The 16021-nt window shown below is 35.1% G+C and overlaps 1 protein-coding gene across 2 annotated transcripts in view; it reads left to right on the plus strand.

Annotated features, from left to right (window-relative positions):
• LOC113120559 (desmoplakin-like) overlaps nt 1-16021 on the plus strand; it is a 30110-nt gene that overhangs the window by 5029 nt on the left and 9060 nt on the right. For both annotated transcript variants that reach the window (XM_026290429.1, XM_026290430.1), the window contains exons 4-20: nt 524-683; nt 2809-2934; nt 3588-3665; nt 3791-3958; nt 4908-5012; nt 5087-5182; nt 5385-5510; nt 5618-5773; nt 6797-6951; nt 8968-9094; nt 9498-9684; nt 12424-12599; nt 12671-12849; nt 14652-14790; nt 14996-15189; nt 15271-15433; nt 15517-15600. In XM_026290429.1, the coding sequence (XP_026146214.1) occupies nt 524-683; nt 2809-2934; nt 3588-3665; nt 3791-3958; nt 4908-5012; nt 5087-5182; nt 5385-5510; nt 5618-5773; nt 6797-6951; nt 8968-9094; nt 9498-9684; nt 12424-12599; nt 12671-12849; nt 14652-14790; nt 14996-15189; nt 15271-15433; nt 15517-15600 (2419 nt within the window). The remainder of the gene's footprint in view (nt 1-523; nt 684-2808; nt 2935-3587; nt 3666-3790; nt 3959-4907; nt 5013-5086; nt 5183-5384; nt 5511-5617; nt 5774-6796; nt 6952-8967; nt 9095-9497; nt 9685-12423; nt 12600-12670; nt 12850-14651; nt 14791-14995; nt 15190-15270; nt 15434-15516; nt 15601-16021) is intronic.

Below are 16021 nucleotides of genomic sequence, written 5' to 3' on the forward strand. Positions count from 1 at the left end.
GTGTCACATGATCTTCAGAAATCATGATAATATTTTGTGGAAACGGTGCTGTAATATTATTATTATTATTTAAACAAAGTTATTACTTTTGTTCAACAAAGGTGCATTAAATTGATCAGAAGTGACAGTAAAGACGTTTCAAATGAATGCTGTTCTTTTGTACTTGAAGTAATGATGTAACGACTGAAGTAATGATGCTGGAAATTCAGCTGCACACCACACGAATAAATTACAGTTTAACAGATATTCACACAAAAGCAGTTATTCTCAACTGCAATAATATTTCACAATTTTTAACCAAAGCCTTGGTGAAGCAGAAGAGACGTCTTTCAGAAATATTACTGATCCAGTATTGTACATGCAATGCATAATTCAGAATGTTTTGTCCTTAAGTGTCTTGTCTGTGCACACTTCTGCTGTAACTCTCCCTCTCTCTCCCTCTCTCTCTCTCTCTCTCTCCCTCTCTCTCTCCCTCTCTCTCTCCCTCTCTCTCCCTCTCTCTCTCTCTCTCTCTCTCTCTCAGTGTGAATGTATTCTCGGAGCAGCTCAGAGATCTGAGCATGGCTCTGAACGCTCCTCCGCTGCAGCAGAAGTGGAGCAGCAGGACGATGCGGTACAGCGTGAGCCGTGAAGAGCACAACCGCTTCTTCACCGAAGCCATGTCCTGGATCCAACAGCAGAGGGTAAACCACCTTCACACCACAGCTTTAGATGTTTCATCCATGCAGGAGCTTTCCATCTCAAACAGCACTGCTGGTTTTTGCAGGAGATGATGTATAATCTAATATAATGATTATAAGAAAGTAGCATTGTTTTAGAAAGAAGTGTCTTCTGCTCAGCAAGGCTGCATTGATTTAATCAAAAATACAGTAAAAAATTTTGAAATATTATTACTATTTAAGATAGCTGTTTACCACGTGAAAATATTTTAAAGTGTAATTTATTTCTGTGATGCTCCGCTGTATTTCCAGCATCATTCCTCCAGTCTTCAGTGTCACATGATCTTCAGAAATCATGAAAATATGATGATTTACTGCTCAGTTTTCAAATATTTTTGCGGAACCGGTGATACTTTTTATTTTTCAGGATTCCCACATGAATAGAACTTTTAAAAGAGCAGCATTTATTTGAAATTGAAATCTTTTGTAACATTATAAATGTTACTTTCGACCCATTTAGTGCAGTGCTGGTAGTGTATGAGGTGTTTAATATGAAGTTATGTGAAGCAGGGTTTTCAACCAATGAGATTTCACTGTGGGCGGAGCCACTGAGGTTGATGTGCCAGAAATAGACATCAACTTCACAAAACACAGATAAGAGCGGCTCTGTTCAGTCAGGCCCAGATAAAGACACAAGCGTGAGTGTTTGCCAGGACAAAGTGAGAGAAAACGAAAGAAAAACTCTGAGCAGATGAAACAATCTTTAGAGATTAGAGCACGACATCGTTCCAGAGAACCCAAATCCTGTTCTGAGAAACGGTGTGTGTGTCTGAGTCTCTCCCGCGGGGGTCAATAACACACACTCCCTCTGTCAGGAGCTCGGGGTTAATGAATCACAGACGCTTGAGTCATTCTGAAAGAAACCAGACAACCTTTTCACAATGATCTCCAAATATTCTCTCAAAGTTGTGAGCAAACAAGCGTTATGTCACCTTCATTTATTCAGAGTTATCTTGTCTTAACTAACATTTTAGTACCAAAATGGTATTATTTATACATTCAAAAGTAAGATTTCCATAATGTTACCAGAATGATTCAAATGTTCCCTTAATGTTTGCATAAGCAGGAAACATTTCATAAATAATTTTTCCAAAACTAAATGTTTTTTTTTTAAGTTTGCACAAAAGCATTAAACACATTAAGTGTTTATACGTCATTGATAGAATGTTTAGAATAGAATTATATGTGACTACTTGTTTCAGAATATTTAGAGAACATTAGAAAAGAAAATTCGTAATGTAAAGTAACGTTCCCATAGCGTCTGCAAAATGTTTGCATAATCAAAAAACAAACAAACAAACAAAAACTTTAAGATGTTCAAAAAACAGTTTCTTAACTAAAATTTTAGCACAAAAACGGTTCATGGAATTATTATTTTTAATAATCTTTTTTTTTTAAATGTTGCTACTTTATTTGGAACCTTCAGAGAACATTCATATAACGTTTGCAAGAATTCTAAAATGGAATGTTCCTTTAACGTTTGTATAACATATTTAAAATGTCAACAAAACAAAAAACTGGATGTTTTGAACATTCAGAAATAATTATTGTATATAATCATATAAATATCATTGTTAGCACCAAAACAGCAACATGTGTACATTGTTTGAATGAACTGTTTTAGATTTAATAAATGTTCTGAGAACATTTTAAAGTTTTCACAACTACTGGAACATTAGAGAAACGTTCTTAGAGCATGTATTTGTTAGGTGTTTAGGGCTGGTATCATCAAGTGTTGGGGATAATGCATTACAAGTAACACAAGTGACACAATCAGAGTACTTTTACTGCTAAGCTTTTAAAGCTTACTGGCGCTCGTGATTCTTTAGCTCCGCCCACACGTCACGTCTCCAGTCGCTCGTGTTTTTCCGAGAAAAATCGGTACAGACTATCTTTCTCTTATGAATACAATAAAACTAAAGACTTTTTTGGAGTTATGAAGGATGCAGTACTACTCTATATGTACTCAAGATTAACAGGATACTGAGTGAAAATGAGCATTTCACCCCCCCTTTAAGTGTTTCTACAACTGCAACTTCATGTTTTAGATTGTGTGTGTGTGTGTGTGTGTGTGTGTGTGTGTGTGCAGAGGCTGATAGAGATGTCGTCGTGGGGAGATGATCTGACGGTGATCGAGCAGCAGATGACCAATCACAGTATGTTTCACAACTCCATCCAGAGAAGTGCTGAGGTGGATCGAGCGCGAACAGAGCTGGTGAGTCACACACACACACACACACACACACACACACACACACACACACACATCTGTTAGTCTCATTTGTCTGTGGCAGATTAATAACTGTCCAAGCATATACAATTAAATGAGATTTATTACATGATTATGTAATATTTCACCTCATAAATACATATGTATGTATATATGTGTATATATATAAATAAATATAGTATATTATATATATATGTATGTTAGTTTACATACACCTCAATCATACATTGAAATAAATGTAAAATGTTATTAATTTTTATTACATATATTTCATGATATATACTTTACCTGAAAATAAAGAAATTCAATAAAAAATAAAACATGATATTTTACGCATGGGTGTGAATATGCAACAAAAAAAAAAAAAAAATTCTAGATATTATGTAATTTTTTTACAAATGATTATTTAACAAAATATGTTTATTAAAATAATTACTAATTGTATTCATTTTTTAATTTCATTTTTATATGTGTGATTACATGTGTTTTTTTAAATTGTGTGTGTGTAATATTTTATATATATATAATGTGTGTGTGTGTGGATAGATAGATAGATAGATATGTAATATATCTAATGTATATCGTATATTGCATAATGGCATTATTTGTTGTATATTTTCACCTTTTTGTTGCTTTAGATGCGAGGTAGAGACCAAAATGCAGAATTGACCAAATCCTGCCTCAACAAACTGGATCAAGAATGGGACGGTCTACTGGTGAGATCAAGTCCTTAACATACGCTTTACTTTCAGTCAAACCTAAACCTTTTATTAGCCACGAATCACACGTTTCTCCGATCGTTTGAGAGCGTTATTAAGAGATAAACTGTGCTGATCCTCAGAAAGCCTCGTACCAGCGGGGCGTCCAGCTGCAGGAACTGTTTAACATCATCGAGGAGATCTCCGGACAGATCATGTGGGTGAACGACAGAGAGGAAGAGGAGCTGGTGTTCGACTGGGGCGATAAAAACATCGACGTCTACATCCCTCAGAAACAGGAGAGCTTCTCAGTAAGAGCACACACACTCACACTGACGACTCGTTCAGCAGTGTGTGTCAAAACAAACCAAAAATCAGAGATATTGCATTGGCAAACAGCTGAAACAAACAAATAATAAACAGTATATATATGCACAGTTGTGCTCATAAGTCATAAGAAGGCAACACAATGCATTAAGAGCAGGGGCGTGTAAACTTTTGAACAGGATGATGATGTGTAAATTCTACTAAATTTGTTTAACGATCATATTGTTTCATTTAGTACTGGACTTCAGAAGCTACATAAATACTTACTTGTTTCCCAGAAGACACAATATGTATAATTTACCCTGAAAAATCCCATTGAAAAATCTCTTAATGCATCGTGTGGCCTTCTTGAGCATCGGTACGTGTTTTCACCTTCTGCAATAGTTGTGAGTGAGTCCCTCAGTTGCTCTCAGTGTTAAAAGATGGATTTCAAAACCACACAGTCACTTTGGAAAGGGTTTACATATGCAGAAGATGCTGGAAAACCAAATAGTGGGGGATTTTTCTGAAGAACAGCAGGAAATGAAACTGCTCAGGACTCATGAACAACTATCACAAAATATAAAAACAGCTGTGGATCATGCATGAAACGACAAAGTGTTAGGTTTCAAGGGTGTGTAAACTTTCGAAAGGGGTTATTTTTATGATTTCAGTTATTTTGTTGTCTTGTGGAGTTTGTGTAAGCTTATTCAGGCCAGTACTAAATAAATAAAAAAAGCATGCAATTTTCATGATCCCTCTTATTTTGTTTCAATTATAAACATATTGCACATTTTGCAAGGGGTGTGTAAACTTATGAGCACAACTGTATATATATATATATATATATTATATCAGCTATTAATAATGTTCCCTAAACATCACTTTAAGGACGTTTGAGTGTAAGTTGTGAAACCGTCTCCTTGTAGCACATCTGATGAACGTGTGTTTCAGAAACTCATGAGTGAGCTGGAGCAGAAGGAGATTCAGCTGAACGTCCTCAAATCGAAGGTGGACGGTCTGCTGAGAAACAACCACCCGGCGTCCGATAAGATCCAGGTGAGCAGCGCGTCTGGTCTGTAATTCGCCCGCACCCGTCCTGTCCCGTTTCTCACTCCGTCGGTGTTCCTCAGGCTTACATGGAGACGCTCCAGACGCAGTGGAGCTGGCTTCTACAGATCACCAAATGCATTCATGTCCATCTGAAGGAAAACGCACGATACAGCCAGGTCAGATAGATGTGTTTTATTATTTCATACTAAGTAGAGTTCAAATCTATGAACATGTTATGGTCATTGGCCATATGCTGTTTACACACCTCACTGTATAATGCACCTTCTGGTTATACTTCCTTGCATCGTATGTTGTATTTACAGTCATTTTGCATTGAGCTGGTCTCTGCCCTTAATGTGTTTATGCATCTTTCCACAGTTCTACAAGGAGGCGAGGGAAATGAACAGCAAACTGCAGAAAGAGCACGAGAACATCCGCAAGAACTTCTCCTGCGATAAATCCACAGCTCTACACGACTTACTGGATCTGCTGCAGGGTCTGGAGGTGATGCTTCGCTCGGGGTTAACACTGCGAGTGCTGATGCAGCGCTGCAGCTTTATCAGTGTGTGTGTGTGTGTGTGTGTGTGTGTGTGTGTGTGTGTGTGAGACAGAGGGAGCGCGAGCGGCTGACGGAGCAGAGGGAGATGGTCCAGCAGCTGGTGCTCAAATCCAAGAGCATCGTCAGACTGAAACCCAGAAACCCAGAAGAGAAGATCACGGGTCAAAATATCCTCGTGCAGGCGCTGTGTGACTTCAGACAGGACGAGGTGACACGTACATCCATATATCTGTGTCCCTGCAGCACAGAAGCAGTGTTGAGTCTCTGGGGTATATTTGTAGAAATAGACAACAATACATTGTATGGGACAAAATTATACATTTCTCTTTTATGCCAAAAATCATTAGGATATTAAGTAAAGATCATGTTCCATGAAGATATTTAGTACATTTCCTACTGTAAATATATCATTACTTGGTAATGTGCATTTCTAAGAATTCATTTAAACAACTTTAAAGATGATTTTCTGAATATTTAAATTATTTTTTTTTCCATGCATCAATGGAGAGATGATTTATTCAACTTTCAGATGATGCATACATCTCAATTTAGAAAAGTTGACCCTTAAGACTGGTTTTGTGCTCAAGGGTCACATGTATATTTTTATAATAATTTACGTTTACATTTATAACACAATATCACATATGTATACAAACACACACACAATAAATGTTTTTTAAAAGATAAAAAAATGTTCTAGCTCACCAAGGCTACATTTATTATATCTGTTTAATATTTTAAATATGATAATTTTTATATATTTCACAAAAATATAATATTATATAAATAATAGAATAAAAGTATAATGATTTATAAAATATAATGTTTTGGAGGAAACTGGGATGCACTACAATTCAAATGTTTGGTAAAGGTATTATCTTTTTTTATGCATATAAATATGGATTTTATTGGAAACTGATACAAAACAATTCTAGTTTAAAAATAAAGTTACATTTTTATTTTTATATTAATAATAGTATGTATAGTTTTTATAATTAAATAAAAATTAAGTTTTATTCAGCAAGGACACGAATAAAGAAATATATATATATATATATATATATATATATATACTAGTTATATGATCAATTATATCTAAATTGATACTTTTTAACAAATTTAACACATAAAATGTAGCTCATGATTCATAAATAAGGCACAGTGTGAACTTGGCTGTTGTGGTTATGCGTTAGTCATAGTGTGTGTGTGTGTGTGTTGTATGTGTCTGCAGAAGACGATCCGTAAGGGTGATGAAGGGATCCTGAAGGATAACTCTGAGAGAACCACGTGGCAGGTGACGGGACCCGGAGGAATGGACATGCAGGTGCCTGCGGTCTGTCTGTTAGTGCCCCCTCCAAACCCCCTCGCTGTCAGCCTGGCCAACAAGTGAGACACACACACACACACACACGTTTGTTTTTGTGTAAAGTGTGTTCATCCCATAGGTGTAATGGTTTTTATTCTGTAGAAACTGTATATTCTATCGCCCTTCACCAACCCTACACCTAACCCTAACCCTGACAGGAAACTTTGTGCATTTTTACTTTCTCAAAAAAACTCATTCTGTATGATTTATAAGTGTTTTGAAAAATGGGGACATGGGTTATGTCCTCATAAGTCACCCTCTCCTTGTAATACCTGTGTCATAGCCATGTCATTATACACACACACACACACACACACACACACACACACAATCTACACATGTATGTGTCCCTGCAGCACAAAACCAGTCTTGAGTCTCTGGGGTATATTTGTAGCAAAAGCCAAAAATACATAGTATGGGTAAAAATTCTCTTTTTCTTTTTCTTTTAAAAATCATGAGGATATTAAGTAAAGATCATGTTCCATGAAGATATTTTGTAAAATTCCTATCGTAAATATATAAAAACTTAATATTTGATCAGTAATATGCATTGCTAAGAACTTAATTTGGACAACTTTAAAGATAGCTTTCTCGATAGTGCAGAGGCGCAGCCAGAATTGTATTTTTGGGCAGGCCTGAGCAAAAGTGAGCAGGGAAAAGTGTCGCAATATTAAAAATATTTGTTTTAAACAAGAAAGGTGGACCAATGGATATCAGACAAGCAACATGCAAACATTGTGCAAGAGTGAAGTGAACCTCTGCATCTCAGTCCATTCACTAGAAAGTTTAAGATAAAACTGAACATGCTTTCAGCATCTGACGCTGCATTAAAGCCACATGTTCTCTAATAGAAGACAAATCTACTTCATATGCTGATAATGGTATATAGCTAAATGTTTTAATTTACTCACTTAAAGCGTTATTTCACCCAAAAATGAAAATTAGCCCATGCATACATCAGTGCAAAAGGAGTGAAATAAAACGCGCCCATCCATAAAAACCTCTCGGGGGTGAACAAAGTCCTCCTGTAGAGAATCGATGTGTTTTTGCAAGATAAATAACCATATTTATTCACTGTTGCAATGGTTAATACTGAGAAATACAGGTTTGACTCCCGTTGCACGTTCATACAAACAGCATTTTATAAAACCGGACATTTCAAGAGTGTAAACACCTGTAAAGAAAATGCAGCTGTCAATCCCAAAAATATAACAGTGTTAACATCGCCAAAGTCTTTTCTGCTCACCAAGCCTGCATTTATTTGATCCAGAATACAGCAAAAATATATATTTAATATTTTTACTATTTAAAATAACTGCTTTCTATTTGAATATATTTTGGGATGTAATTTATTCCTGTGATTTCAAAGCTGAATTTTCAGTCACGTGATCTTTCAGAAATCATTCTAATATATTGTTTTGCTGCACCAAAAAAAACAACAACATTATTATAATGTTTTTTATGCATTTATCTGAAATCCTTTTTAACTTTATAAGTGACTTTATCATCACTTTTGTTCGATTTAATGCATCCTTGCAAAATAAAAGTGTTCATTTCTATAATTTCTTACTCTAAGCTTTTGAAAGATAGAGTGTATAATATTACAAAAGCTTTTTATTTCAGAGAAACGCTGATCTTTAGATCTTTCTATTCATCAAAGAATCCTAAAAATAAATGTACTCAACTTTTAAACATTGAAAATAAAAATAATAAAAATGTTTCTTGAGCAGCAAATCATCATATTAGAATGATTTCTGAAGATCATGTGAGTAATGATGCTAAAAATAAAGATGCACATCACAGAAATAAATTAAATTTTAACAGATAATCACATAGAGAACAGTTATTTTAAATAGTAAAAATATTTCACAATTTTACTGCCTTTGCTGTATTTTTGGATCAAATGCATGCAGGAATGGTGAGCAGAAGAGAATTCCTCAATAATCTTTTGACTGGAAGTGTATTTTTGCTCATGTTAGACTTGATTTAAGTCATTATTAAGTTGTTTTTTACTGTTTAACTTTGTCTGACGGCAGGAACTCTCAGTATTATGAAGCCATTCTAACCGTCTGGAATCAGATGTACATCAACGTCAAGAGTTTGATCTCGTGGCAGTACTGTCTGCTAGACATCAACCGCATCAATTCACTCACCATCAACATGGTAAATAAAGAAATGCGTAAAAATTGTGAAATATTATTATTATTTAAAACAGCTGTTTTTTATGTTAATATCTGTTGAAATATAATATATTTCTGTGATGCTCCGCTGTATTTTCAGCATCATTCCTCCAGTCTTCAGTGTCACATGATCTTCAGAAATCATGAAAATATGAACATTTCTGATTATTATCAGTTGTGCTGTACGGAAACTGTGATGCATTTTATTTTTCAGGATTCACAGATGAATAAATAGTTAAAAAACAGAATTTATTTGAAATAGAAATCTGCTCTAACATTATAAATGTCTTTACTTTTGTCGCACACAAAATGTGCATTATCAAAGCAACTAACCGACAAAATGATGATTTAAAGACCAATGTGTTTTGTTTTTGTTTTATGCGCAGCTTTCCAAAATGAGTTCGGAGGAGTACAACAGCATCATCAGAAGTTTAGAGATGCACTTCCAGGAGTTCAAGAAACACTCGCAGGGTTCAGAGCTGTTCGCGGCTGAAGACCAGAAACAGATGGAGAGCCAGTTCACAGGAGCCCAGCAGCACTACAGCAAGCTGGTGGTGGATCTGCCTGTGTACGGTCAGTGTGTAACATTAATGACTCGATTCTCAGTTCAGATATGGAAAAAAATCTTAAAACAAGATGCATTTACTTAAGAAGGACAGAAAGCAGTTTTTCTGCAAAAAGCTTCCAAATTAAGTGAGTTGTGATTAAAATAATCTTTGAATACAGCACTTTTTACTTAATTTTTTTTCTTGAATTAACCATAAACCCACTTCATTTTTTTGCATATCTTACATTTATGCATTTAGCAGACACTTTTATCCAAAGCGACTTACAGTGCATTCAAGCTATACATTTTTAACCACTATGTAACAGATCTAATAGTCATTTTAGTTCTCTAGTAAAAATACATTTTGATTTAATAATGTTTAGATATTTTAAATGGAAAGCAAGTCAAAAATATTGACTGACACAACAAAATGCACAATTTCAAGACATTTAAGATATTACTGTATTTTTTTATTAAATAAAGAATTTTTTTGTTGTTGTTTTAAGCATACGTCTTGCTTTTAAATATGGATTTATTTGTATTTTTATTACTAGTTAAAGTTTGGAACAATTATGATTTTTTTCGTATCAATTTCCATTTCCAAAACAATATCTAAGCTTCTTTAAAAAACAAATAAAAGGCAAATTTACTGATAAGCAAAACTGTGCAAGTAAGATATAAAGATATGTTTTCACAAAATATAATTAGAACTAGGTTTATTTTTCTTAGAATCTTTTGTTGTTGTTGTTGGTTAAAGCATAAATGTAGAAACATTTAGTAAGGTTAATGCTATATTACAGAATTTTTCCTTTAAAGCAAAAAATAATATATTATGTTTTTTTTTTTTTTGCAATTCTCAAATATATTTATTATTTAGATATTTCTGGAAAATCCTGAAAATAATACAATATTTTTTATTAAAATGAATAAAATTGATGGATGGACAGATAGATGGATGGATGAATAGATGGATGATTGATGGATGGATGGATGGATAGATGGATGGATGGATGGATGATTGATGGATGGATGGATGATTGATGGATGGATAGATGGATGATTAATGGATGGATAGGTGATAGTCAGATAGATGGATGGATGGATGGATGGATGGACGGATGGATGATTGATGGATGGATAGATAGGTGATAGATAGTCAGATAGATGGATGGATGGATGGATGGATGATTGATGGATGGATAGGTGATAGTCAGATAGATAGATGGATGGATGGATGGATGGATGGATGGATGATTGATGGATGGATGATTGATGGATAGATGGATGATTGATGGATGGATAGGTGATAGATAGTCAGATAGATGGAGGGATGGATGATTGATGGATGGATAGGTGATAGTCAGATAGATGGATGGATGGATGGATGATTGATGGATGGATAGGTGATAGTCAGATAGATGGATGGATGGATGGATGGATGATTGATGGATGGATGGATGATTGATGGATGGATAGATGGATGATTAATGGATGGATAGGTGATAGTCAGATAGATGGATGGATGGATGGATGGATGGACGGATGGATGATTGATGGATGGATAGATAGGTGATAGATAGTCAGATAGATGGATGGATGGATGGATGGATGATTGATGGATGGATAGGTGATAGTCAGATAGATAGATGGATGGATGGATGGATGGATGGATGGATGGATGGATGGATGATTGATGGATGGATGATTGATGGATAGATGGATGATTGATGGATGGATAGGTGATAGATAGTCAGATAGATGGAGGGATGGATGATTGATGGATGGATAGGTGATAGTCAGATAGATGGATGGATGGATGGATGATTGATGGATGGATAGGTGATAGTCAGATAGATGGATGGATGGATGGATGATTGATGGATGGATAGATGGATGATTAATGGATGGATAGGTGATAGTCAGATAGATGGATGGATGGATGGATGGATGATTGATGGATGGATGGATGATTGATGGATGGATAGATGGATGATTGATGGATGGATAGGTGATAGATAGTCAGATAGATGGAGGGATGGATGATTGATGGATGGATAGGTGATAGTCAGATAGATGGATGGATGGATGGATGGGTAGATGATTGATGGATAGGTGATAGATAGTCAGATAGATGGAGGGATGGATGATTGATGGATGATTGATGGATGGATAGGTGATAGTCAGATAGATGGATGGATGGATGGATGATTGATGGATGGATGGATGATTGATGGATGGATAGATGGATGATTGATGGATGGATAGGTGATAGATAGTCAGATAGATGGAGGGATGGATGATTGATGGATGGATAGGTGATAGTCAGATAGATGGATGGATGGATGGATGATTGATGGATGGATAGGTGATAGTAAGATGGATGGATGGATGGATAGATGGATAGATGATGGATGGATAGGTGATAGTCAGATAGATGGATGGATGGATGATTGATGGATGGATAGGTGATAGTCAGATGGATGGATGGATGGATAGATGGATAGATGATTGATGGATGGATGTATAGGTGATAGATAGTCAGATAGATGGATGGATGGATGAATGCATGGATAGATGGATGGACATAAAATACTTTGGAAGTTAATGGGGACCATGAACTGAATTTAGTTTTTTTGGTGAACTGTACCTTTAAGTGCAGTTAAATGCCACACTATGAAGAATATGAAGATATTTGTAACGAAAAACAAATGAAAAACTATGCAGATCCACTGCGTAACATTCTGAATGTGTTGTGTTTATCGCAGCCACTCGAGGAGAGGGCTCTGAATACACGGCGGCCGTGAGCGTCAAACTGCTGAACGAGCTCAACTCGCTGCGACTGAAGCTGGACGCCGCAGACTCGTCTCTCATCACGTTCCTCTACATCGCTTTAGGAGAGGACGCGCCAGAGGAGTGCGGACGCCACATCGCCAGCACACAGGTGACCAACACAAGAGCTCAGAAACACTGATCTCTGAGAGGAAGGGGTTAACACCGAGCGCTTGTGTGCAGGTCTTTCAGAACGACGTGCAGATGCTGAAGGCCGAGTTTCAGAGCCTGAGAGACAGCTTTCAGACCGAACTCAAAGACGCCTCGGACAGTGATAAAGCCAGATACCTGCGCGCACAGCTGGACCTCATTAACCAGAGACTAGTTCACCTGGAGAACTACACTACTGCACACCTGCACAGGTACTCACTACACCAATATAAAGCTGGACTTCATTGTAATGATACAATACTGTACAAAAGTTTGGGGTCGGTAAGATTCTTAACGCAGAAGTCTCTTATGTGCATCAAGGCTGCATTTATTTAACCGGAAATACAATAAGAACAATAATATTTTGAAATATTATGAAATAACTAGATAGTAAAGTTTGTGGTCAAACTTTAAGTTGGCTTGAAAAAGCCTGGCCAGAAAGTTTGAAAAATTTAGAAAGTTTGAAAAGTTTAAAAAGTTTAAAAAGATTTAAAAGTTTGAAAAGTTAAGTTTAAAAAAGAAAGTGATTAACATATTGCTAGCATTAAAAGCAAGTGACTACCATGTCATTAACATGATTAGCAAAGTTGCTGGCATGTATTTAACATGATTAGCAAGGTATCTAGCATTTTGTTAACATGATTAGCAAGTAACTAGCATGTCGCTAGCATGTTTGTAGCATGATTAGCATGTTGCTAACATGTTTCTAGCATGATTATCATGTGGCTAGCATGTCTCTAGCATGATTAGCAAGTTGCTAGCATGGTTAGCATGTTGTTAAAATGTTTCTAGTATGTTGCTAGCATGTTCCTAATATGATAAGCATGTTGCTAGTATGTTGCTAACATGTTTATAGCATGATTATCATGCGACTAACATGTTGTTGGCATGATTAGCATGTTGTTGGCATGTTTCTAGCATGATTAGCTTATTGTTAGCATGTCTCTAGCATGTTTCTAGCATGATAAGCATGTGGTTTACATGTCTCTAGCATTATTAGCATGTTGCTAGCATCTTTCTAACATGATTAGCAAGTAACTAGCAGGTCGCTAGCATGTTTGTAGCATGATTAGCAAGTGACTAGCATGTCACTAGCATGTTACTAGCATGTCTCTAGCATTTTACTAGCATGATTAGTATGTTGCTAGCATGTTTCTTCCATGATTAGCATGTCGCTAGCATGTTGCTAGCATGTTTCTAGCATGATTAGTATGTTACTAGTATGTTGCTAGCATGTTACTAGCATGATTAGGATGTTTCTAGCATGATTAGCATGTGGCTAGCATGTTTCTTTAAAAAAACTTTTGTATTTGAATATATTTTTAGGATAATTATGTTGTAACGGGGTGGAGAAGTTCCAGTAAATTTCAGAGAATTTCCAAAAATCCCTGGAATATTAAAAAATAAATAAAAATCCTGGAATATTCACAATTTCAGAAAAATGTCCACCTTTTGCAACCCTAATTATAACTATATATTATCATTACAATCTAAAATAATTGTTTTCTGTTTTATTTATTTATTATAATATAATTACAACTTCAAATGAACTACTTTAGTTAATACAATATATAATTTTATAATATAATTTTAAATAACTTAATGTTTTTTATTTATTATAATTATTATATTTTATAAATTTATGATAAAATTTTAAATGAATAAATTTGAATATTTTGTATATACTATAATTATATAATAAATAAAATCATATTATTACATTATATATTATATTATGTAATTATTAGTATGTTATGTTATAATTATTAATTATACAATCTGTTTTATTTTTGAATATATTTTCATATATATTACTGAAATTACAATTTTACAATTTTCTATTGTTTTCGGTTGGAATATATTTTTTAAATTATTATTATAAAACTTTTAAAGAACTTCTGAACTGTTATGATCATTATGAAGGCAATTGTATTTTACGCATCAGAAAAAATATCAACTGCTGTGAATTACACCTATTAAATATAAATTTTCCCACCCGTCCTCCGTATTTCAGGTTGAATTCACTGAAGTCTCTGCTGAAAGATCTGCTGAAAGCTGAAGACGTGGTGAAGGTTTATGAAGCTCGGCTGACGGAGAAAGAGACATCGTCGCTCGACACGAACGAGGTGCAGAAATACCATCAAGTGCTTCAGGTAATCATGTTTAGATACTAAAAAAATAATAGTTATAATATAAAAAAATATATATAATAATTGAAAAAAAAAATTATTTCATGATTTTTACATTTATAAAATGTTATTAAATTTTTGTAAGTAAAAATTTAGAAAATCCGAATGAGTCCTCAAGTGCAGTTAACTCTACAATATGACTTAACCTCTACTTTTCCTCCTAATCCAGAGTATGCGCAGTGATTTGGAGCACAAGCAGGATTTGCTGAATTCACTGCTGGTTGATTTGAATAAGCTCCAACAGTATAATGAACAGACGGATCAGGGCCGTTACAGGTGCATCATAAACCTCTCCCAATACGCCGAGCACGTCAGCCAGCTGTCAGACCGCTGGAAACGCATCCACACACAGATCAACAACAGGTCAGACGCTCCGTCCCCAACCGAACACGTATTATCTGATTCTAGGCTTTAATTAAGTGACTAACGAGGCTGTTTCCTCAGGCTGGAGGATCTGGGCTCTTACCTGCCTCATCTGCAGCGATACCTGCAGTCCAGTTCTCGTCTCAGCGGCTGGATCGACGAAACCCAGCGACAGATCGATGCGCAGCAGACCGTGAAGACCGACGACATCACCGTTTACACACAGCTCCTCAACCAACAGAGAGTGAGCCTGGAAAACATGTCTAAATCAGCCATATAAATAAAGTTTAAGTAGACCTTCGTCATGCTGTTTTCTAATGTGTGCAGGCGTTAAACTCTGATATAAAGGCGAAGGGAGAGCTGTTGGAGATGGTGCAGAAAGACGGAGAAACCTGCATAAAAGCCATCAAGGTATTCAGTTTCAATAATTGTGCTGTCAGAAGTTTTGTAGTTTAAGTCCCAATGTAGTCATTAAAAATTTGTTAATAGAGTAGTTTCTGTCTCTGAAATCATAAACAAACCATTCAAAATACTTGTTAATTAATTTTAGCTCAAATTTAAAATTTTGTAAAAATACTAATTTTTTTTCATTTTAATTCGTTAATTTACTACATAACACTTTATTAAATCAAAAGTTGTCTCTTAATATTATTTAATCTCTTAATATTATTAATATTATTCATTAGACCTAACAATGAGCAATTGTGTTTTTATTAACGTTTAATTTATGTTTACCAGGGTTATTATAGTTAACTAAAACTGAAAATAGCATTTAAATAATTAATATATATATATATATATATATATATATATATATATATATATATATATA

Source organism: Carassius auratus, chromosome 20 (assembly GCF_003368295.1).
Source record: "Carassius auratus strain Wakin chromosome 20, ASM336829v1, whole genome shotgun sequence".
NCBI classification, from domain to species: domain Eukaryota; kingdom Metazoa; phylum Chordata; class Actinopteri; order Cypriniformes; family Cyprinidae; genus Carassius; species Carassius auratus.